This window comes from Armigeres subalbatus, chromosome 2 (assembly GCF_024139115.2).
Source record: "Armigeres subalbatus isolate Guangzhou_Male chromosome 2, GZ_Asu_2, whole genome shotgun sequence".
Taxonomy (NCBI): Eukaryota; Metazoa; Arthropoda; class Insecta; order Diptera; family Culicidae; genus Armigeres; species Armigeres subalbatus.
The window spans coordinates 13,259,781-13,283,625 of NC_085140.1; the positions used below are offsets into that span (position 1 = coordinate 13,259,781).

Genomic DNA, 23,845 nt, shown 5'->3' on the forward strand with positions numbered 1-23,845 from the left:
GCATGCTGTCAGAAGCAAAATATTCTCAAGGGCATGCAATCTTCAGCGTATAGTCAAACTTAACATCCCATATTTTTCCTGGCTAGCCTGCACATCCTGATGTACATTTTTGCTGTAGAAACTGGGGAAAAAGCTCTCTTCTGTGATTTTTCACTGCCAATCTAAAACGCTGGACATATACGAGAGTAATTCTCGCTGAGACCGGGCCACTATTTGCACGAGGTTCTTAGAAATGCCTAAATTAGCTTTCGGCGAGTATATTAAAGATCCGAGTTAAATTCTTTAGAAAGATGAACCCCTCGTTATTTATACACGAAATCATTTTATTGGACCCCTCGATTTTTGACAATTTTTGACTCACCAAAACAGTCATAACTTCAACATTTCTTAACCGACATTAGAGATCAACATATCATTGGAAAGAGGAAGAATGTATCCTCAATTTGCAATAATCAAAACAGAATCAGACATATTCAATGTGGTCGCCATCTTGGATTTCTTTTTGAAAATTATTTTTCCGCCTGGTTGACCACCGATTTTGAATATTAATACATTTATGAAAAGCTTAGCTTATATTGTGCATTGTGTCCAAAAATTTCAGGTGTATGTTTTTTCTATCAAAAGTTAGGTACGATTTAATGGAAAAAGTTATCTACATTATAAAATACCCACAGCTCATCCGGAATAATCTTTAGTATCATGGACCACACACTCTATCATAAGTACCTGTATCATTATCAAAACCAAAAATTACTCTCTGTTCACTGCTGAGTAACATTCATAAAACTGATGATGCGTTTGTTAGTATATTTTCAGAGTTAAAGACTATTCGAGAAAACGAAGCACGTGAAAAATCATTCTAAGTCGAATTTTCAAACTTTCAGAGCTTTATTATAGCTCATTTCCATATCCGAATGTAGTTGCGGCCCTTGTGGGTCACTCAATCTGACTTAAAGGGCGTCTCGTCTCTGTGAGACCGCTCGTCCCAGTTAATTTTCCGTATGTTGGTATCGGTCCGGTGGTGGTCCATCTCGGTAATTAACATTTCAATCTAAGAAGTGTGCGCCTTTATACTATCTATAGTGCATAACGGGTGATTAAAAGTGTTCGAATTACAAGGAATGAATGAATGCTCTTAATCGCAATTAGTGGCATTAAGAAATAAAATCCATTCCGTGTTAACAATCAAAAAATCTAGCCTGGCAACAGATTAAAGTGCTAGCTGGACATCGCTCAGGATGGAGATCTTTCAAGTCGACCCTTTGCACCACTGGGGGTGTGCAAGACCCATAAGTAAGCAAGTAAAATATTGACAATCAATTCGGTTTCGACAACATAGAATTTCCAAACATGAATCGAGCGATCCTGCAACAAATTACAACAGAAACCATCCATAGTCCAATATGCGCGGCTGTAAAGCAAGACCATGCGAGTGGCCTACACTCGAGTCGTTTTCTACGCAGTATGTTTTTGTTTGTTTCTGGCCTTTGGATTAAGTTAAACGATGAGCTGAGCACACGAAAAAATCCACACAAAAATCTGGTGCTACTCGAAAAGTTGTGCAAATTGAGGTGGCACGAGAAATTAATGAACCCAATCCGCGTAAAAAGTGACCAAAATATAGTTCAATTTCTCTTCAGGTTCAGGATACTTTCAGATTGAACATTTTTTAGTATGATAACGTACTAAAAAAATGGAGATGGAATACCCCGAAGCTGTATCCAATAATTAGTAATATTACGTACCTGCCGGAGACGAGCCAGTCTAGGGCTAAAAGTCTCCTTAATAAAGATACAAAAAAAAACATACCTTTTCTATATCACACATAAATTATCAAAATTAAACAAATGAAGAAAATAGCTATACTATTTTTTACACCTGACTCAATAACATGTAATTTTGGTTGAAAACCAAGAACTTGTTATGTGCAGCACATCTATTCTGTTCTAAAATACACATCCCTTAGAATACGCAGCGACTGACTCAACACGATTGTGCACATTAACTTTCATGCGTTCAAAATAGAAAAATGAAAACCCTAAATAAATATGGATTCCGTTGAATCCCTATTTATAGCTCCTCTTCTATGCTTTGCGTGCCGCAAATATTCCTTTACAATTCTCTCCACAAACCGACAACGAAGACGACACGACCCCCCTGCCAACTATGTCTCATCGCTCCGTTGCAATGTTTCTTACGCTGCCACCAGACTAACGAGTGACGGCTTTTGCTTTGTTCCTGAAATGTGTGTTTATTCTGGCGTCTATCGTCACATTTGCCAGAAATCACCTGCCTGGCTTGCTTGACTTGGCGTCGCCTTCACCTAAATATTCTCCGACATGCAGCACTGCATCCCAAAATTCAACCAACCGAAGCCGCGCGTCCCATCATCACTGCGCCCCATTACCCGTTTTCGTCCTAAATAAAGCAAAACTCTCATTTTCACCCAATTTAACATTTTACGTTCGCGTGTAGATGCCACTCGTCGAAACACTCTCGAGAGCACTAAGACACAACTCCGACGCTCAAATATTTGAAACTACGAACGAAAAGAAAATGTCAACTTTATTAAAGAAATATAATTAACAAGAATGCTCTCACTTACTTACACCTACCCCTCTATATGTCGTCTTCACAGTGCACCGATTCTATTAGACGACGACTTCAACGACTGAGCAGACAAAGTTAGTCGAGTCTACTGCTCTCTGCCTCTGTACTTTATGTGTGCATTCTAAAATATGTATACCCTTGGATTCCTCTCAAATCCCCATCCAGGGTGGGATGAGGAAGATGGAAATTTTCCAACCCAACCCATCCCGCTGCTCCCTCACCATCCTTGAGAGATCCTAAATGAACGCGCTCAACTCTTTGGCCCGCGTACTAAATTTTACTTTTTCTCTCTTTTTGCCCTGTCTTCTGGCGGATGAATTTATGCAGCTTGAACCATCCAACCAACAGCCACAGTATCAGCCGCAACCGACACAAGCTTTCCAACCACCGGTGTCCACACAAAATCAACAACAGCTTTATCAGCATCCGGAGGCCGTCGTCCCACAGCAACAGCAACAGCATCAACAGTTCTATCACACAACCGCAGCGGACAGTCAAATTCCATTCGTGACCACCCTCCGCAAAGAAGCACCAATGTCGCAGGAACCGACTCCCGTCTATCACACCGAGCCCGTTGCTGCAATCTATCAAGGTAGGTGGTCCCCTTCGCCCCATGTGGGAGCAACAGTAGCACTGTCATCGCGGGTGTTTGTCCGAGATTAGTGCCTGGGATATTGTGTGTTGTAAACGGGGTTAGTGTGACACATGTATGAGTACGTTTTTGGAATTGTTATGTGTTCAAGATGCAATGCTTTTGTTTTGGGTTAAGGGTATTATTTCCAATAAACATTCATTAAAAGCTTGAGTATACATTCGATATCGAGTTGTCCACGTATGAAGGTTCAAGAAAATAATCTAAAGTTTGTCAAAATTATTTAAAACTCTGAAGTGAATTTTGGATCAGGAAGATGAAATTATTTCATAACTCGTTTGATGGAACATCTCTATAAAATAAGAAGACAAGATTGTTATATTCAGACAAAATAAAACATTATTTTCATCTGTCAGGAAGCTCAAGAAACAACAAGACCAGACCGTCATTACCGTTTCGGGCGAGAGGCTACAATGCGTCTCCATGTGATTTAAAACTGAATTTCAAATGAACTAATGCTGGATATTTGAATAATTATCCATTAGAAATTTGAATGGATTTCCGCTGGAAATCCGAGTTTATTACCATTGAAAATTCGAATAAATTTCCGTTGAAAATTCGAAAGAATATGCTTTGATCGAATGAATTTCTGTTAGAAAGTCGAAAAAGTTGAATGAATTTTGGATATTCGAAAAATTTAAATTTCTTTGAAAATTCGGAAGAATATCGAGTGAAGAAATTTAAATGATTTTTCGTTGAATATTAGAATGAATTTCGGTTACAAACTCGGAAAAAAATCCGATGGAAAATCAAATTAATTTCCGATGCAAATTCGAATTAATTTCCGATGCAAATTCAAATGAATTTGCGACGGAAATTCGAATGTGTTTCCGATGGAAGTTCGAATGAATTTCCGATGGAAATTCGAATGATTTTTTGATGGAAATTCGAAAGAATTTTCGATGGAAATTGGAATGAATTTTCGATGAAAATTCGAATGAATTTCTGATGTAAATTCGAATGAATTTCTAATGGAACTTCAAATGAATTTCCGATGGAAATTCGAATGAATTTCCGTTGAAAATTCAAATTAATTTCCGATGGAAATTCAAATTAATTTCCGATGGAAATTCAAATTAATTTCCGATGGAAATTCGAATTAATTTCCGATGGAAATATGAATATATTTCCGACGGAAATTCGAATGAACTTCCGATGGAAATCCGAATCAATTTCCGATGAACATTCTAATGAAGTTCCGATGGAAATTCGAATGAAATTCCGATGGAAATTCATATGAATTTTCTATGTAAATATGAATGAATTTCTGATGGAAACTGGATTGAAATTTTTTATGGAAATTTGAATGAATTTCCGATGGAAATTTGAATGAATTTCCGATGGAAATTCGAATGAATTTCTGATGGAAATTCGAATGAATTTTCGATGGAAATTCGAATGAATTTTCGATGGAAATTCGAATGAACTATCGAAGGAATTTAGAATGAATTTCCGATGGAAATTCGAATGAATTTCCGATGGAAATACGAATGAATTTCCGATGGAAATTTGAATGAATTTCCGATGGAAATTCGAATGAATTTCCGATGGAAATACGAATGAATTTCCGAAGAATATTCTAATGAAGTTTTGGTGGAAATTAGAAAGAAATTCCGATGGAAATTCATATGAATTTTCTATGTAAATATGAATGAATTTCTGATGGAAACTGGATTGAAATTTTTTATGGAAATTTGAATGAATTTTCGATGGAAATTCGAATGAAATGGAATCCAATGGAAATTCTAATGAATTTCCGTTGGAAATTCGAATAAATTTTCGTGGAAATTCGTATGAATTTTCGATGGAAATTCGAATGAACTATCGAAGGAATTTAGAATGAATTTCCGATGGAAATTCGAATGAATTTCCGATGGAAATTCGAATGAATTTCCGATGGAAATTCGAATGAATTTCCGATGGAAATACGAATGAATTTCCGATGGAAATTTGAATGAATTTCCGATGGAAATTCGAATAAATTTCCGATGGAAATTCGAATAAATTTCCGATGGAAATTCGAATGAATTTCCGATGGAAATTCGAATGAATTTCCAATGGAAATTCTAATGAATTTCCAATGGAAATTCTAATGAATTTCCAATGGAAATTCTAATGAATTTCCAATGGAAATTCTAATAAATTTCCAATGGAAATTCGAATGAATTTCCGATGGAAATTCGAATGAATTTCCGATGGAAATTCGAATGAATTTCCGATGGAAATTCGAATAAATTTCCGATAGAAGTTTGAATGTATTTCCGATGGAAATTCGAATAAATTTCCGATGGAAATTGGAATAAATTTTCAATGAAAATTGGAATAAATTTCCGATGGAAATTGAAATGCATTTCCGTTGGAAATTAAAATGAATTTCCGATGGAAATTGATTGAATTTCTGATGGAAATTCGATTGAAAAATTGAAAATTCGAATGAATTTCCGATGGAAATTCGAATGAATTTCCAATGGAAATTCGAATGAAATTGAACGAATTTTCGATCGGAAGTCGAATGAATTTTCGATGGAAATTCGAATGAATTTCCGAAGGAAATTAAAGTTAATTACCGATGGAAATTTAGATGAATTTCTGATGGAAATTCGAATGAATTTCAGATGGAGATTCAAATGAATTTCAGATGGAAATTCAAATGAATTTCAGATGGAAATTTGAATGAATTTCCGATGGAAGTTCGAATGAATTTCCTATGGAAATTAGGATGAACTTCCGATGAAAATTCGAATGAACTTCCGATGTAAATGCGAATGAACTTCAGACGAAAATATGAATGAATTTCCGATGAAAATTTGATTGAATTTCCAATGGAAATACGGATGAAATTTCGATAGAAGTTGGAAAGAATTTCCGATGAAAATTCGAATGAATTCCCGATGAGAATTCGAATGAATTTCCGATGAAAATTAGAATTAATTTACGATGTAAATTTGAATGAACTTTTAATGGAATGACGAATTCCTGTTGAAAGTTCGCATGAATTTCCGATGGAAATTCGAATGAATTTCAGATGGAAATGCGAATGAATTTCCAAAGGAAATTCGAATGAATTTCCGATGGAAATGCGAATGAATTTCCGATGAGAATGCGAATAAATTTCTGATGGAAATTCAAATGAATTTTCGATGGAAATTCGAAAAAATTTCGGATGGAAATTCGAATGAATTCCCAATGGGAGGTCGGATGGATTGCGGTGGACACCCGGATGGATTTCCCTTGGGAAATTGAATGAATTGGATTTCCGACGGAAATGCGAATGAATTTCCGATGGAAATGCGAATGAATTTTCGATGGAAATGTGATCAAATCTCTGATGGAAATTCGAATGAATTTCCGATGGAAAATCGAATGAATTTCCGATGAATTCAAAAGAATTCAAGATGGAAATTTGAATAAACTTCTGATGGAATGACGAATTCTTGTTGGAAGTTCGCATGAATTTCCGATGAAAATTCGAATGAATTTCCGATGGAAATGTGAGTGCATTTCCGATGGAAATGCGAATGAATTTCTGATGGAAGTTTGGAAGAACTTCCGATGGAAATGTGAATGAATTTACGATGGAAATTTGAATGAATTTTCGATGGAAATTCGAATGAAATGGAATCCAATGGAAATTCTAATGAATTTCCGTTGGAAATTCGAATAAATTTTCGTGGAAATTCGAATAAATTTTCTTTGGAAATTTGAATGAATTTCCGTTGGAAATTCGAATAAATTTTCGTGGAAATTCGAATAAATTTTCTTTGGAAATTTGAATAAATTTTCCGATGGAAATTCGAATGAATTTCCGATGCAAATTCGAATGAATTTCCGATGCAAATTCGAATGAATTTCCGATGGAAATTCGAATGAATTTCCGATGGAAATTCGAATGAATTTCCGATGGAAATTCGAATGAATTTCCGTTGGATATTCGAATGAATTTTTGAAGAAAATTCAAATGAATTTCCGATGAAAAATCGAATGAATTTCCGATGGAAATTCGACTAAATTTCCGATGGAAATTCGAATGAATTTCCGATGGAAATTCGAATGAATTTCCCATGGAAATTCGAATGAATTTCCGATGAAAATTCGGATGAATTTCTAATGGAAATTCGAATGAATTTTTGATGGAAATTCGAATGAATTTCCGGTAGAAAGTGGAATGAATTTCCGATGGAAATTCGAATGAATTTCCGATGGAAATTGTAATGAATTTCCGATGGAAATTGGAATGAATTTCCGATAGAAATTCGAATGAGTTTCCGATGGAAATTCGAATGAATTCCCGATGGAAATTCGAATGAATTTCCGATGGAAATTCGAATGAATTTCCGATGGAAATTCGAATGAATTTCCGATGGAAATTCGAATGAATTTCCGATGGAAATTTGAATGAATTTCCGATGGAAATTCGATTGAATTTCCGAAGGAAATTAGAATGAATTTCCGATGGACATAAGAATGAATTTCCGATGGAAATTCGAATGAATTTCCGATGGAAATTCGAATGAATTTCCGATGAAAATTCGAATGAATTTCCGATGGAAATTCGAATGAATTTCCAATGGAAATTCGAATGAATTTCCTATGGAAATTCGAATGAATTTCCAATGGAAATTCGAATGAAATTGAATGAATTTTCGATCGGAAGTCGAATGAATTTTCGATGGAAATTCGAATGAATTTTCGACGGAAATTAAAGTTAATTACCGATAGAAATTCGAATGAATTTCTGATGGAAATTCGAATGAATTTCAGATGGAGATTCAAATGAATTTCAGATGGAAATTCAAATGAATTTCAGATGGAAATTTGAATGAATTTCCGATGGAAGTTCGAATGAATTTCCTATGGAAATTAGGATGAACTTCCGATGAAAATTCGAATGAACTTCCGATGTAAATGCGAATGAACTTCAGACGAAAATATGAATGAATTTCCGATGAAAATTTGATTGAATTTCCAATGGAAATACGAATGAAATTTCGATAGAAGTTGGAAAAAATTTCCGATGAAAATTCGAATGAATTCCCGATGAGAATTCGAATGAATTTCCGATGAAAATTAGAATTAATTTACGATGTAAATTTGAATGAACTTTTAATGGAATGACGAATTCCTGTTGAAAGTTCGCATTTTTTCCGATGGAAATTTCCGATGGAAATTCGAATGAATTTCAGATGGAAATGCGAATGAATTTCCAAAGGAAATTCGAATGAATTTCCGATGGAAATGCGAATGAATTTCCGATGAGAATGCGAATAAATTTCTGATGGAAATTCAAATGAATTTTCGATGGAAATTCGAATAAATTTCGGATGGAAATTCGAATGAATTCCCAATGGAAGTACGAATGAATTGCGATGGACATTCGAATGAATTTCCATAGGAAATTCGAATGAATTGAATTTCCGACGGAAATGCGAATGAATTTCCGATGGAAATGCGAATGAATTTTCGATGGAAATGCGATCAAATCTCTGATGGAAATTCGAATGAATTTTCGATGGAAAATCGAATGAATTTCCGATGAATTCAAAAGAATTCAAGATGGAAATTTGAATAAACTTCTGATGGAATGACGAATTCTTGTTGGAAGTTCGCATGAATTTCCGATGGAAATTCGAATGAATTTCCGATGGAAATGCGAATGAATTTCCGATGGAAATGCGAATGAATTTCTGATGAAAATGTGAGTGATTTTCTGATGGAAATTTGAATGATTTTCTGATGGAAATTTGAATGAATTTTCGATGGAAATTCGAATGAAATGGAATCCAATGGAAATTCTAATGAATTTCCGTTGGAAATTCGAATAAATTTTCGTGGAAATTCGAATAAATTTTCTTTGGAAATTTGAATAAATTTTCCGATGGAAATTCGAATGAATTTCCGATGCAAATTCGAATGAATTTTCCACTGGAAATTTAAATAAATTTTCCGATGGAAATTCGAATGAATTTCCGATGGAAATTCGAATGAATTTCCGATGCAAATTCGAATGAATTTCCGATGGAAATTCGAATGAATTTCCGATGGAAATTCGAATGAATTTCCGATGGAAATACGAATGAGTTTCCGATGGAAATTCGAATGAATTTTCGATGAAAATTGGAATGAATTTCCGATGGAAATTCGAATGAATTTCCGATGGAAATTGGAATGAATTTCCGATGGAAATTGGAATGAATTTCCGATAGAAATTCGAATGAGTTTCCGATGGAAATTCGAATGAATTTCCGATGGAAATTCATTCCAATTTCCATCGGAATAATTCAATTTCCATCGAAATTGAATGAATATCCGATGGATATTCGAATTAATTTCCGATAGAAATTCAAATGAATTTCCGATGGAAATTCGAATGAATTTCCGATGGAAATTCGAATGAATTTCCGATGGAAATTCGAATGAATTTCCGTTGGATATTCGAATGAATTTCCGAAGAAAATTCAAATGAATTTCCGATGAAAATTCGAATGAATTTCCGATGGAAATTCGAATGAATTTCCGATGGAAATTCGAATGAATTTCCGATGGAAATTCGAATGAATTTCCGATGGAAATTCGAATTAATTTCCGATGGAAATTCGAATGAATTTCCGATGGAAATTGGAATGAATTTCCGATGGAAATTCGAATGAATTTCCGATGGAAATTGGAATGAATTTCCGATGGAAATTCGAATGAATTTCCGATGGAAATTCGAATGAATTTCCGATGGAAATTCGAATGACTTTCCGATGGAAATTCGAATGAATTTCCGATGGAAATTCGAATGAATTTCCGACGAAAATTCGAATGAATTTTACATGGAAATCCGAATGAAACTGCGATGGAAATTCGAATGAATTTCCGATGGAAATTCGAATGAATTTCCGATGGAAATTCGATTGAATTTCCGAAGGAAATTAGAATGAATTTCCGATGGACATAAGAATGAATTTCCGATGGAAATTCGAATGAATTTCCGATGGAAATTCGATTAAATTTCCGATGGAAATTCGAGTGAATTTCCGATGGAAATTCGAATGAATTTCCAATGGAAATTTGAATGAATTTCCAATGGAATTCGAATGAATTTCCAATGGAAATTCGAATGAAATTGAATGAATTTTCGATCGGAAGTCGAATGAATTTCCGAAGGAAATTCGAATGAATTTTCGACGGAAATTAAAGTTAATTACCGATAGAAATTCGAATGAATTTCTGATGGAAATTCGAATGAATTTCAGATGGAGATTCAAATGAATTTCAGAAGGAAATTCAAATGAATTTCAGATGGAAATTTGAATGAATCTCCGATGGAAGTTCGAATGAATTTCCTATGGAAATTAGGATGAACTTCCGATGAAAATTCGAATGAACTTCCGATGTAAATGCGAATGAACTTCAGACGAAAATATGAATGAATTTCCGATCAAAATTTGATTGAATTTCCAATGGAAATACGGATGAAATTTCGATAGAAGTTGGAAAAAATTTCCGATGAAAATTCGAATGAATTCCCGATGAGAATTCGAATGAATTTCCGATGAAAATTAGAATTAATTTACGATGTAAATTTGAATGAACTTTTAATGGAATGACGAATTCCTGTTGAAAGTTCGCATTTTTTCCGATGGAAATTTCCGATGGAAATTCGAATGAATTTCAGATGGAAATGCGAATGAATTTCCAAAGGAAATTCGAATGAATTTCCGATGGAAATGCGAATGAATTTCCGATGAGAATGCGAATAAATTTCTGATGGAAATTCAAATGAATTTTCGATGGAAATTCGAATAAATTTCGGATGGAAATTCGAATGAATTCCCAATGGAAGTACGAATGAATTGCGATGGACATTCGAATGAATTTCCATAGGAAATTCGAATGATTTGAATTTCCGACGGAAATGCGAATGAATTTCCGATGGAAATGCGAATGAATTTTCGATGGAAATGTGATCAAATCTCTGATGGAAATTCGAATGAATTTCCGATGGAAAATCGAATGAATTTCCGATGAATTCAAAAGAATTCAAGATGGAAATTTGAATAAACTTCTGATGGAATGACGAATTCTTGTTGGAAGTTCGCATGAATTTCCGATGGAAATTCGAATGAATTTCCGATGGAAATGCGAATGAATTTCCGATGGAAATGCGAATGAATTTCTGATGAAAATGTGAATGAATTTCCGATGGAAATGTGAATGAATTTCCGATGGAAATGTGAATGAATTTCGGATGGAAATTCGAATGAAATGGAATCCAATGGAAATTCTAATGAATTTCCGTTGGAAATTCGAATAAATTTTCGTTGGAAATTCGAATAAATTTTCGTTGGAAATTCGAATGAATTACCGATGAAAATTCGAATGAATTTCCGATGGAAATTCGAATGAATTTTCCACTGGAAATTTGAATGAATTTTCCGATGGAAATTCGAATGAATTTCCGATGGAAATTCGAATGAATTTCCGATGCAAATTCGAATGAATTTCCGATGCAAATTCGAATGAATTTCCGATGGAAATTCGAATGAATTTCCGATGGAAATTCGAATGAATTTCCGATGTAAATTCGAATGAATTTGAAATTGGAATTGAATGAATTTCCGATGGAAATTCGAATGAATTTCCGATGGAAATTGAATGAATTTCCGATGGAAATTGGAATGAATTTCCGATCGAAATTCAAATGAATTTCCGATGAAAATTCGAATGAATTTTCAATGGAAATTCGAATAATTTTCCGATGGAAATTTGAATTAATTTCCGATGGAAAATCAGATGAATTTTCCATGGAAATTAAAATGAATTTCCGATGGAAATTCGAATGAATTTCCGTTGGAAATTGAATGAATTTCCGATGGAAATTGAATGAATTTCCGATGGAAATTGAATGAATTTCCGATGCAAATCGGAATGAATTTGCAATGGAAATCGAATTGAATTTCCGATGGAAATTGAATGAATTTCCGATGGAAATTCAAATGAATTTCCGATAGAAATTCGAATGAATTTCCGATGGAAATTCGAATGAATTTCCGATGGAAATTCGAATGAATTTCCGATGGAAAATCGATTGAAATAGCATCCGATGGAAATTCGAATGAATTTCCGTTGGAAATCCGAATGAATTTCCGTGGGAAATCCGAATGAATTTCCGTTGGAAATTCAAATAAATTTCCGTTGGAAATTCGAATGAATTTCCGTTGAAAAATTGGAACTAATTTCTGTTGGAAATTCGAATAAATTTCCGTTGGAACTTCGAACGAATTTCCGATGGAAATTCAAATGAATTTCCGATTGAAATTCAAATGAATTTCCGATGGAAATTCGAATGAATTTCCGATGGAAATTCGAATGAATTTCCGATGGAAATTCGAATGAATATCCGATGGAAATTTGAATGAATTTTCGATGGAAATTCGAATGAATTTTCGATGGAAATTCGAATGAATTTCCGATGGAAATTCGAATGAATTTCCGATGGAAATTCGAATGAATTTCCGATGGACATTCGAATGAATTTCTGACGAACATCAGAATGACTTTCCGATGGAAATTCTAATGAATTGTCGACATCTCTTGATAAGCCAGCCTAGGGCTGAAAATCTCTTTAATAACGACAAAAAAATTGAGACAAGGATATTTTTTCCATTTTATCTATTCAATTTTTCATTTTTGTACTTCAAAGAATACCAGTTGAAAACATCGACCTGCCTGCAACCATTCCAAGTAATCTTTGATTATTCCCAATTCCCTTATCCACATACGATTCATATATAAAACATCATCATTTCCCCCGAAGTCTATTCAGTTTCAAATGAGCACCAATGTGACTGAGGCTCTCTTATTTATTCAAGAATTGTACCGGGTCCCATTCGGGGGCATGTCCTATCGCAACTCCTCCGACCGATGTTGGTCACTGCTCAGCGACATCGGAGCCATGTTTACGTGACACATGCGATGAGCGGCAACGACATCAACAGCGGTGCTGCACACATCGAATTCGACCAGGACCGCCGACTGTTCCCACCTGGGGCCATATGACCGGACCGGCACATTGGTCCGTTTCCTCTGCACATAACTCGTCGTTCGGCGATGAAAAATGATATTATCTGACGATCTCGTCCGCACGAAATTGTCATATGTGTGCCTATTCAGTCGCAGCCCAGTCGCACAGAACAGAGATCGGTTATCAGCGAAATACACGCTAAAATAAAGTTTGGACAATGTTTGTACTAACTGATGCAATTGATATTAGAATGAGTCGCTTGCGATTTAGAGACGACAGTAGGTCTCTGACACACATAGAGGTTAAAAACGTGTACTTTCAAATAACAGTGCATCATTTTGCACTGCATTCAAGAGCTTGCATTGATATGCGTTATGATGTGCGAAAAGAAAACGACGGCACCGTCATCATCGCTTAGCTGGCATAGAATGAGGGTATGCAATATGAGAATTTTCATCGCCAAAAATTATTGTACGGTTATTTGGATAGACTTGGTGAAATTTCACGACAAGAGATTGAAAACACACGTCAATTATTTAAACATTTCATAAAAAGCTATTTCGAATCATCAAAAATATCGTTGTTGCAATAATTTATACCCTTAGCATGGCGGACTACGACTGCAAAGAACCAACAGGTGACCTCAAATGTGCGCCATATGTACCGTGCAACCCAACATCCGGCTCGATGCATGTCTATAAACACACAAGGCACAGCTCTGCTGCGTAGGCAACCGTACCTGGACAGCCAAACTCCTTTCTCTGCCTCTCCGGACCGGATACGTGTGTTCATGCTTTTTCCATAAATTCCTTCCACCTACCCGCAGCCATTCACCCCTTATCGAATGTGCATATATTTGCATTTTGCGCTTTTTTATGCTCACATTAGTGCGATACGAGAAAGAAATGAGGATAGCAAAAGCATGAAGCAAGATAGAAAAAAAAGAACAGCTTCCTTCTTGTTTGCTGATAATAGATCACTTGTCGTGTATAGGAATCCAACTGGTCTATCCTCGCCCCGCAATTGGATTTGGCTCCCTCTAAAACACTCGCATATTTTCAGTTCGTAGGAAGCTTCCACACACCACATCAGCCTTCAAATGACTTGCATCCTCTGACATCCAAAGGCGGAGACAGGGAAGGGGGGCAGATACTATTTGCATTCCTGTTTGTTCCCAGCCAGCTTACGTCAGGACGAATTGTCTCTTATGTAAATTCACTTTTTCATTTTCTCGATTGTTCTCCAGCCGATGCTGATGCACTACTACTGGATTCGTGCTTTGCATAGTCCCCATTCCTGTGACTGGTGATGATGACGATTACGGTTCCGGATGGTTGGGTATGCAAGGGCAGGGGGAATAACTACGTTGGTGTTGTGTCAAGGATTCCGGAGTGTATTTTTCATTCGATTGCTACTGGTGGTGACCGAGCCGAAGCAGGATGGATAATTTACGAGTAGATAATCCTCCACTGCACAGAAAGGAGCATGGGCTTAATATCCGATTAATGTTGTCGGAAATGATTGAAATTGCTGTAGAAGAATGAATAGGTACGTTGCAGGGAATCAAACTGGACAATAAGTTATCGGATTTGAATTCGGTACGGAAGTATTTTTTAGAGGATCTATATTCGAAGCATTTATCGAAGATATTATGTTACTGTCCTGTTACGCATTGTCCCATATTTGTATGAATATCTATCTTTATGGAACAGTTTCAAGAAATGGGACTGTATGAGCAAAAAAACTTTAACAACCAACGGTGATTAAAATTTGAAGATTGTTTTCAAAGTGTACGTTTTGCAAATACTTGATCACGAGATAACTTCTTATCTACACTGCCGTACATTGGTTATCCAAAGGAAATATTCTCAGCCGCGGTTCTGAATTGAGGAATGAATCTAAAAATATCTTGGGAAGCCTGGGTACCGTCAGACGGGGCTTCTTTTGACATATTTTCAGCATATGCAAAACTCAACCATCCTGTTTTAAATTTTTCAAAGGTATGGATAAAAATGATATAACCCATACCTAATGTTATCATCTCAATAACATTGTGGCAAAGTATTATTAAGATATAAGGCAGTTAGATTGTTTCTCTGGAATAAAAACAAAAAGCAACCACTTTTTACAATAAACGGGGCTACTTTGCACATTCGTTCCATTTGAAGTAAACACATTTTAATTATCAAATAATCCATTTAAGATTTTATTTCATCAATCAAAGTTTAAAACAACTTTTTAAAATATTTAGTAACAAAAAAGAACATCAATCTCAGGTACGAACACTTGTTACTTTTTTCTATTCTTTTTTACCGGAACAACAGTGTTACGATCCTTTAAGACAGCCTTTTGAATATCGTTTGGCGTGATACCTTTTCCAGGGTCAACTTTAAGTCTCCTTTTCCGCTTAGTCTCATTTTCATGACATGTTACATTTTCTCGCTGATGAGCTAAAAACTCCTTAAATGAATCCTCAACGAGCGATGTGTCAGCGTTCAAAGGTGGAAATCAACTGAGGAGTTGCTCAACATTCAATGGGTATACATATTCCACATTTACGGAAGCCGGATCGATCAGAAGAAAGGCGAATCTCTTCTTTGGAATGGTCGGTTTTTTGCTCCCTCGGCATTGCGGCAAGTCGACAATATCTTTCTCCATTCCCTTTTCATGGGTCCAAGAAATGCCAGATCTAATAGTTGTGTTAGGTGTGTTGTGTTCGGTGGTAGGCATATGAAATTGATGTTCTCTTCCTGACACTTCTTGATAACTGTTGGGTTGATATGAGAGGACAATTTATCACCTATTAGAGCAAAAGGCCTTTCAAGGTGACGAATAGCTGGTAAAAACATCATATTGAACCAATACTCGAAAACATGTTCATCAAACCAACCAGAGGAGGTTCAATTGTGGCAGCGACAGATGATCGGCAAATGCCTGTTCTTCTTCCTTAGAAAACCGGGGGATTTGACGGTGAAGGACCGACACTTGATTACAATAAATTGCATATTATTCGGCAACTCGGTCCATTTCTAAACATGTGCTGTGCATATGCACAGCCAAGATATTTAACAAAAAAAATGGTTTTCGTACGGCCGAGTTGCCGAATAATATGCAATTAATTGTAATCCAGTGACGGTCTTTCACCGTCATTAGTCGTCTGAGTACACGCGACCGCTTACGTAAGGCAATCAAACTCATCAAATGCTTTAGCCAAGCAAGCCTTTGGCACAGCAGAGTGCGATTGATTCGCATTCTATACCAGCCCGCCCAGCCCGTTGTTGGGAGTAGAGGTGTGCGCCGCCGCGCCACGCCGCCGCCGCCGACAGTTTTTGGCATGCCGCCGCCGCCGGCATTTTTGCATCGGCGCGCCGCCGTTTAAAATTTTGTCACGCCGCTGATCTATATTTTTCCACGCAGATTCAAATTTCAAGAAGTCCGCAGAATTTTCTGTGGAAATCAACGAGATTTTCGGCCCTTGGCCGGTTCATCTCGTGAAAGAAAATGTTATTTGATCGACGACCCTTTCCTGTTTTAAATGTTTTCCGATGGAAGTTTTCAAGTACTCTACATTAATTTTGAGGTAATAACAAACGTGCCATATACAGATTTTTGCTGCAAGATAATCAATTCAAACAAGTCAAACGAAACACGTTTTTCAAAAGAAATTATTGGTGGCCTCACGACATTTTTTCTCGTCATTTTTTTCTTCTTATTGGCAGAGGCTGCATATCCCACTAGCACATTGCGGCCTCGCAGTTTAGCGTTAATTAAGCACTTCCACTGTTGTTAAATGCGCGGTTTATCTAAGCCGGGTTACCATTTTCATTCATATATCGTGAGGCCAATACGATGATACATTTATATGCCCAGAGAGGTAAAAAAGAATTCCAACTCGAAAAATTCCTAGACCTGATCGGGATTCGAACCCAGCCACCTTCTGCAAAGTTTTGCATTATGGCCCTGACTCGTAAATTAGTTCATCCGAACTTCGAAAATTCCTCCAGGAAATGAAATTGGAAATTCCTTCAAAGAGACATTCTAAGAATTGCTGCGAAAAAATTTCCCTCAGATATTGCAGATATTCCTTTAAAATTTCTTCGAAAATTCGATCGATTTTAATTAGTAATTTCTTTAGAGGAACTTTAGTAAACTTCTTCAACAATTGTCCCGGAATTTTGTTTGGGATTTTTTTGAAGAATTCCTTCAGAACTCCGTACGGATATTCCTTCAGAAAATCATTTGACGATACCTTTGTAAATTCTTTTACGAGTTCCTTTAGCACATTCCTCGGAAATTTTAATGTCTTTATTAATGAGATTTTCAGCCCACAACTGGCTCATATCAGATTCCTCGGAAATGTTTTAAGGAATCCCTTCAGAAATTCGTTCGGAAATACAGATGATGAAAAAGTACAAAACTGCTAAATCGCATCGTCCATATGAAACTTTTTAAAAATCTTATAAATTAAAACATCATCGTATCTTTCTGAAATTTTGCTCATCATTCGCTGAATTACCGCTGGATTACCGTAAAGCGATTTAGTTTGATCGAAACATTGTTTAGTTTTTATTTCTTAGTGGGTCTGTTATGCGGGTACTTTCAATATGGGGCTATGACTTGTTATTTTTTCACTCATGCGCATGCAAAATCGCAGTTTTTTTTATGATTTATGGAAGTACATAAGAAATGGACCCTGTTTATTGAGTTAACGTGACGAAATATAAAAGGGACTTTTATGCGAGTGGGGGCAGTATTGTGCTTAAACATAGCAGCCAAAAAACCGTTAGTATAAGTGTCAAGTCGATGTTGTTGATGTAACCAATCATACACTACAACATGATAGACAGCATGTGCCGAGCCAAGTTAAGCTTACTGAAGCCAAATAATTTTAAATGGCAAAATAATTTTAAAGGTTAAAGCGCCTCTAGCATTTTAGTACTTATGCTCTACTGAGAATACATTCGGAAAATGCTTCTGATTTTTTTGAAATCCTTGGGGATTTTTTAGGAATTTATTCGAAAATTTATTTACGAAAACACCTTAAGGAATTGTTCTGGATATTCTTAGGAAAATTCCTTTAGAAATTTTGATAAATTCCTTCAGGATTTTTTTGGAAATTATTTCTAGAATTCCTAGAGGAGATTTTTTTTCGGTATTTGTTTTGAGGAATTCCTCCAGTAACTTCTCCGGAATTTTTTTCGGTCATTTCTAGAGAGTTTCTCTTCTACAAATTTCTTTGAACATTCGGAAATTCTCTTAAAATTTCCATAGAAATTGATTTCGAAATTCCTTCGGGAATCCATTCATAAATTCATTTTGGAATCCTTCTGAGGAATTCTTTGAATTTTTTTTTTGAGAATTGGTTCGAGAATTCTGGGAATTCCTTGGAAAATCCATTTAATATTCCTTCGAAAATTCCTTTAACAGAAATTCTTCACAATTTCCTTTAGAATTTTTTTCTCTTGAAAATCTCTTTATGTTCTATCGCGAGAATTCTTTAAAGAATCCTTTCAGAAATTCCTCCTGAATTACCTTTATAAATTCCTCCAGGAATTCATTCGGGGAATCATCTTACTAAACGCCAGAAATAATTTTGAAAATTACGCTTATAATTCCCACGACACGTGATTCTTTTGTAAAACCATCCGAAAATTCTTTTGGAAATTGATCCAGAAATTTCTTCGAAAGTTCTTCCAGGATCTACCTTGAAATCCTTAATTATTATATATTTTTTAATACATTCATGAAGAATTTCTGAGCGAATTCTCTGAAGATTTTACAAACAAAACCTAATTGATTTCCTGAATAAATGGTTAGCTCTCTCTAGGTATTGCTTCGGGAATTATTCAGAAACTCCTTTGAAGCTGGATAAATGTTTTTTGTCCATAGATCGGAACAACGATCCATACGTGTCCAATTCTTGAATTTGTTTTTTCATATTTGAAAGTAGTCACCCTGTGGAAATTCTGGAAAATTCCGAAGAACGTTCCATGGCAATTTAAAAAAAAATTTCGTGCCAATTATAATAAATTTCCTATGAAAATTCTTAACAATTTCTATTGAAATCGAATTTTTTTTTTTCTCATTTTGTAAAATTTCCGGCAGAAAATTTTTGGTGAAAACACCAGCGAGTTTCTTGTAAAAACGCCTCAGAGTCTCCCGTGGATGTTTCGAAAAATGTAAATTTAACAAAATATTTTGTTGAGTATTCTGGAGTACAAAATTCAGAACAATTTCTCATGCAAATTTTGAATTCTTTTCCCCTGAAATTCCAAACAATTTTCCTTGGGAATTACAAAGAGCTGCAAAGTAGTTCCTGTGGAAAATTCAAAAATAATTTCCAATAATGTATTTTTTGGAAAAAAAAAATCTGGAAAAGATACTCCCGTTGATGTCTTGAAAATATCCCGAAAAAATGAAAAAAAAACATCGAGAAATTAAAAAAAAAATCACCACGCCGCTTCACGCCGCCGCCGGTTAAAATGTCTTTCGGCGTGACGCCGAAAACGCCGCCGCCGCCGACCAAAATTCTGACAAACGCCGCCGCCGTCGATTTTCGGACCGGTGCACACCTCTAGTTGGGAGGCATGGAGTGCGATCCTCTCGTTTAATAAACAATGTGCACTCGCTGGACTGTTGATATACAACAGTAAAGCTCATGTGGAGATTGGACAAATCAAGCATCCGAAAGATATTCAATTTGCAAAAAAGAGAGCTAACCGCGGTCGAGGTTGGTACTCGGATTCTGATGGCTTTTCCGCAAACGTGACCTTTAAGTGGTTTTGTTGTGTAGGGGTTATCACGCCTATCTAGAGAGTAGGAGGTTGAGGGTTCGAGTCCCTCCAAAACACGTGGATTCTTTTTCGCAAATTTCATATCAATTTGTCCATTTCGAAACATGTGCTGTGCTTATGCACAGCCAAGAGATTCTAATATCGTTTGCTTCTACTTACTTGCTAGAGTAGATTTTTAATACTCCTTCAGATGAAGAACAAAGCGAGAAACAGATTGAACATTGATTACGATTTGTGATCGCTTTATCAGACAAGAAAACTCGTATGCCGAAGCAGGTATAACAAATGCCAGTATAAAAATCATTTTATCAATTATTGCTGAAGAATGACAGATTAGAATGATATTGGAATAAAATGACTTGAACATATAGATTTGTTCTTAATTTCCGCATGACATATCTAGGTGGCCATTTGACAAATCAAGAAGGGGGAAAAAAGGGGACGCGATCCCAAAAAGGTTGGGAATCACTGGTTTAATGGATCGTTCCATCCATAAGATGTCGCAAATCGAAGCGGATAAACTTTCTCTGGATGGCTAATCAATGCAATGTCTTTAGGCAGCATACACCTTTCAACTTCTTAGTAAACATAATTAGAAACCCCAGTTGTGGAGATTAAATAGCAACAATGTGGACAACATGATTCTTGAAAAAAACTTTCATTAATCCGTGTTCCTTCGGCAAAATGTAATGTCCAAAGCTCTAAACTAGCTTATGTAGAACGATCAATACAAACAGTATAGATTAACTATTCAGCACGGATATACCACGTTAATTCGTGGTATACCCAGTGTTAATAAAAAACTCAAATTCTCAAATCTCATCCACGATTCAAATCATGCGTGAGCCAAACCCAACCCGACTCATGGCTTAGAGAATCGTTCATGATTCAAATCGCGATTTTCAACATTGCATGATTTCTCGTGCATGAAGCTTTAATGATTGAGATTTGAGCATGATTCTACCAACACTGGGTGTGCTGAGTAGTATCTTAGTATCTATGCGGGTCTAATTTTACGTCGCTTTCTTATTTTCAGGGCTTATACAACGTCGCGGATTTCACGATTCTCGCGTTTTTCGCGAATCTCGCGGATTTGTCGCGGATTATCTCTTCCAGTAGCGATATTCGCGGTTCCTTAAAATGCTGTCGCGAAAATCGCGGATTTACATTTACGCACTTACATCGGGAATTTCTTTAACAATTCTTTGAGAAATTCTTTCTAAGAAATTTCCGAACGAATTATTAAAATGATTAAAGGAGAAATTCCTTAATTAACTTGCGATAAACTCCTGAAGACATTTTCGACTTTGTTAAACTTCTCCAAGAATTCCTTTGCCCATTCCCCTAAAATTCATTCAGGGATTCTTTTGGGAATTTCTTTACAAGATCCTTTGGAAATCCCTTTGTTGTTTGTTGTTTTTTTTCACACGATCATTCGGAACTTCCTTTCTAAATTCATTCAGGGACTAATTAGAAAATTCCTTTGCAAGCTCGTTCGAAAATTTCTTTAGGAACTCCCTTGAACATTTTTTCAGCGATATATTTGGAATTTTTTATGGGAAATCCTTTGGCATTTTGTTTTTGGGAATTTTATTCGGGAATTCCTTTGGATTATTTCAGATATTCCCTCGGAACTTATTTCAAGAAATCCTAAAAAAGTTTCATCCAGGTATTCCTTTGCTATTTGCAAATTAATTTCTTTCGGAATTCCTTCACGACTTCAAAAAGAAATTCATTCAAAAATTCCTTTTGAAACTCCTTCGGGAATTAGAAATTCCTTTGAAAATTTCTATAAAATTATTTTTGCAAATCCTTTAAAAACTCCATCAGGAGTTCCTTCGAAAATTCATTTACGAGTTCTTTTAAAAATTCCTTCAAGAATTCCATTGAAAATGTTTCCATGTGTTTTTTCCGTAATGCCTTAAGAAATTTCTACGGCAATTACTCCAGCAATTCCTTCAGAAAGTCCTTTACGAATTTCTTCAGAAACTATTTTATTCTTAAAAATCTTAAAATTTTGAGAAAACTGCTGCAGCAATTTAAGAAAAGAAATCCTTAAGAAATTGCGTTTGGTTTAAATAAGGGAACTTTTGAAGCAACTCCTGCAGAGGTTTTCGAAAAATTTCCAGAGAATTTTTCGAAGAATTTTCCGAAGAAATCTCTGAAGAGATATCCGATGAAATATTCCCAATTTTTAAAATAACTGCTGAAGAAATTTTCTAGAGGAGTTCCTAATACACTCAACCCTCTTTTTACGGCAGTTTTTTATACGTCACTTCGTTTTACGGCCTCCTTTTTACAGCACGTGACGTAAAAAGATTTTGAAACTTTATTGACATCCAAAAGTAAGCCTATAAGAAGGCACTCTTAGAAACTCAAAGTAGATGCTTTGTATATTCATCATTTGCCTTCAACAATTGTTCCATTCCAGGTCATCCAAGAATTTCCTGGAGTCTACACGCGTAACCAAGGACCTAAGGTCTACAAGCGTAACGAAAGAGCTGTTATCTCTTTTTAAAAATGGTTCATGCCCTATTTGATATATTAAACCAAATTCCGTTCCAGGTCATCCAAGAATTCCCTGGAGTATAGGTCTTGAGGTCTACCCGCGTAACCGAAGGGCTGTTATCTCTTTTTAAAAATGGTTCATGCCCTATATGATCTATTACACCAAACTCAATATGCCTTTAGCAGCCGTTCCTTTCCAGGTCATCCAAGAATTTTCTAGACTCCTCAGCCACGGTTTCATCTCAAATATGTCCTCCGAGTATTTGTCTTTCACTTGCGTCTCAAAAGTAGGCATATGAGTTGTTCTAAGATCTCTAAATTGTCCTGAAGTTTGAATCAAATGGTCTACCGAATCAAACAAGTCTTTCCTGATGTCCCCAGCCGCGATATCAACCTAATTATGTTTTCCGAGAATTTTTTTTCACCTGCGTCTCAAATCCAAGCATATGAAATGTTATAAGATGTGAATGTTATAAGATAAATTGTTCTGGAGTTTGAATAAAAAGGTGTACCGAATCTACAATGGCTTCCATGATGTCCCCAGCCGCGGTAACAACCCAATTATGTCCTACGAGTATTTGTTTTTCGCTTGCGTTGCAAATGAAGGCATATGAAATGTTCTAAGATCTCCAAATTGTCCTGGAGTTTGAATCAAATGGTCTGCCGAATCAACCAAGGCTTCCATGATGTCCCCAGCCGCGGTAACAACCCAATTATGTTCTCCGAGTATATGTCTTTCACTTGCGTCTTAAATCTGGGCGTATAAAATGTTGTAACCCAAGCAGTACACATGTTGTAGTAAAGTTGACGTAGCTCATATGCAACCAAATTTGGTCACATTTGAGTTGCTGTAATCAAATCAGTGTGAATTGTGCTACTCGGGAAGATTTCCAAATTGTCCTGGAGTTTGAATCAAAGGGTCTGCCGGGGTCATGATGTCCCCAGCCGCGGTATGAACCCAACCCAATATGAGATGTTGTAAGGTCTCCAAATCATCCTGGGGTTTGAATCAAATGGTCTGCCGAATCAACCAAGACTTCCATGATGTCCCCAGCCGCGGTAACAACCCAATTATGTTCTTCGAGTATATGTCTTTCACTTGCGTCCTAAATCTGAGCGTATAAAATGTTGTAAGGTCTCCATATTGTCCTGGAGTTTGAATCAAATGGTCTACCGAATCAACCAAGGCTTCCATGATGTCCCGAGCCGCAGCGTGAACCCAATTTTGTTTTATGAGTATAAGTCATTCACTTACGTCTCAAATACAGGCAT

The 23,845-nt window shown here is 36.1% G+C and overlaps 1 protein-coding gene across 6 annotated transcripts in view; it reads left to right on the forward strand.

Moving 5' to 3' along the window:
• The window catches only part of LOC134217767 (uncharacterized), a 566,229-nt gene that overhangs the window by 460,711 nt on the left and 81,673 nt on the right, over positions 1–23,845 (forward strand). For 5 of the 6 annotated variants that reach the window (XM_062696573.1, XM_062696572.1, XM_062696576.1 and 2 more), the window contains one exon: positions 2,938–3,202. In XM_062696573.1, the coding sequence (XP_062552557.1) occupies positions 2,938–3,202 (265 nt within the window). Of the gene's footprint in view, positions 1–2,937; positions 3,203–23,845 lie in introns of those variants that run through there. The other variant, XR_009981158.1, reaches the window with a different exon arrangement.